This window comes from Morone saxatilis, unplaced genomic scaffold (genome assembly GCF_004916995.1).
Source record: "Morone saxatilis isolate NCDOM2014 unplaced genomic scaffold, NCSU_SB_2.0 Contig12, whole genome shotgun sequence".
NCBI classification, from domain to species: Eukaryota; Metazoa; Chordata; class Actinopteri; family Moronidae; genus Morone; species Morone saxatilis.
In genome coordinates this window covers 19341207-19341423 of record NW_023339674.1, presented here as the reverse complement: position 1 = coordinate 19341423, position 217 = coordinate 19341207, and the positions used below count along the sequence as shown (strand labels likewise).

Genomic DNA, 217 nt, shown 5'->3' with positions numbered 1-217 from the left:
ACACACACACACACAGGGCAGAGTGAGCAGCAGTAGGCAGAAACCAGAAGTGATGCTACTCACCGACTGGGCGCTGCTCTGCGGCCCCGGGCTTCCTGCTCGGCTCTTCTTTGAGATAGATGGCGTCTTGATGAGTTCCCTTTTCTTCCTGAACATCTTCAGGGTGCCTTTGCCGTCCATCCCGACTTCTTTGAGTTTCACGTACAGCCCCCCCACC

At 56.2% G+C, this 217-nt stretch overlaps 1 protein-coding gene across 1 annotated transcript in view; it reads right to left on the bottom strand.

The window, feature by feature from the left end:
- The window catches only part of arhgap45b (Rho GTPase activating protein 45b), a gene marked incomplete at its 5' end in the record, with an annotated part of 14061 nt that extends 13844 nt beyond the window's left edge, over positions 1–217 (bottom strand). Inside the window, 1 exon segment of the mRNA XM_035653305.1 lies at positions 64–217. Coding sequence (XP_035509198.1) covers positions 64–217 — 154 coding nt within the window.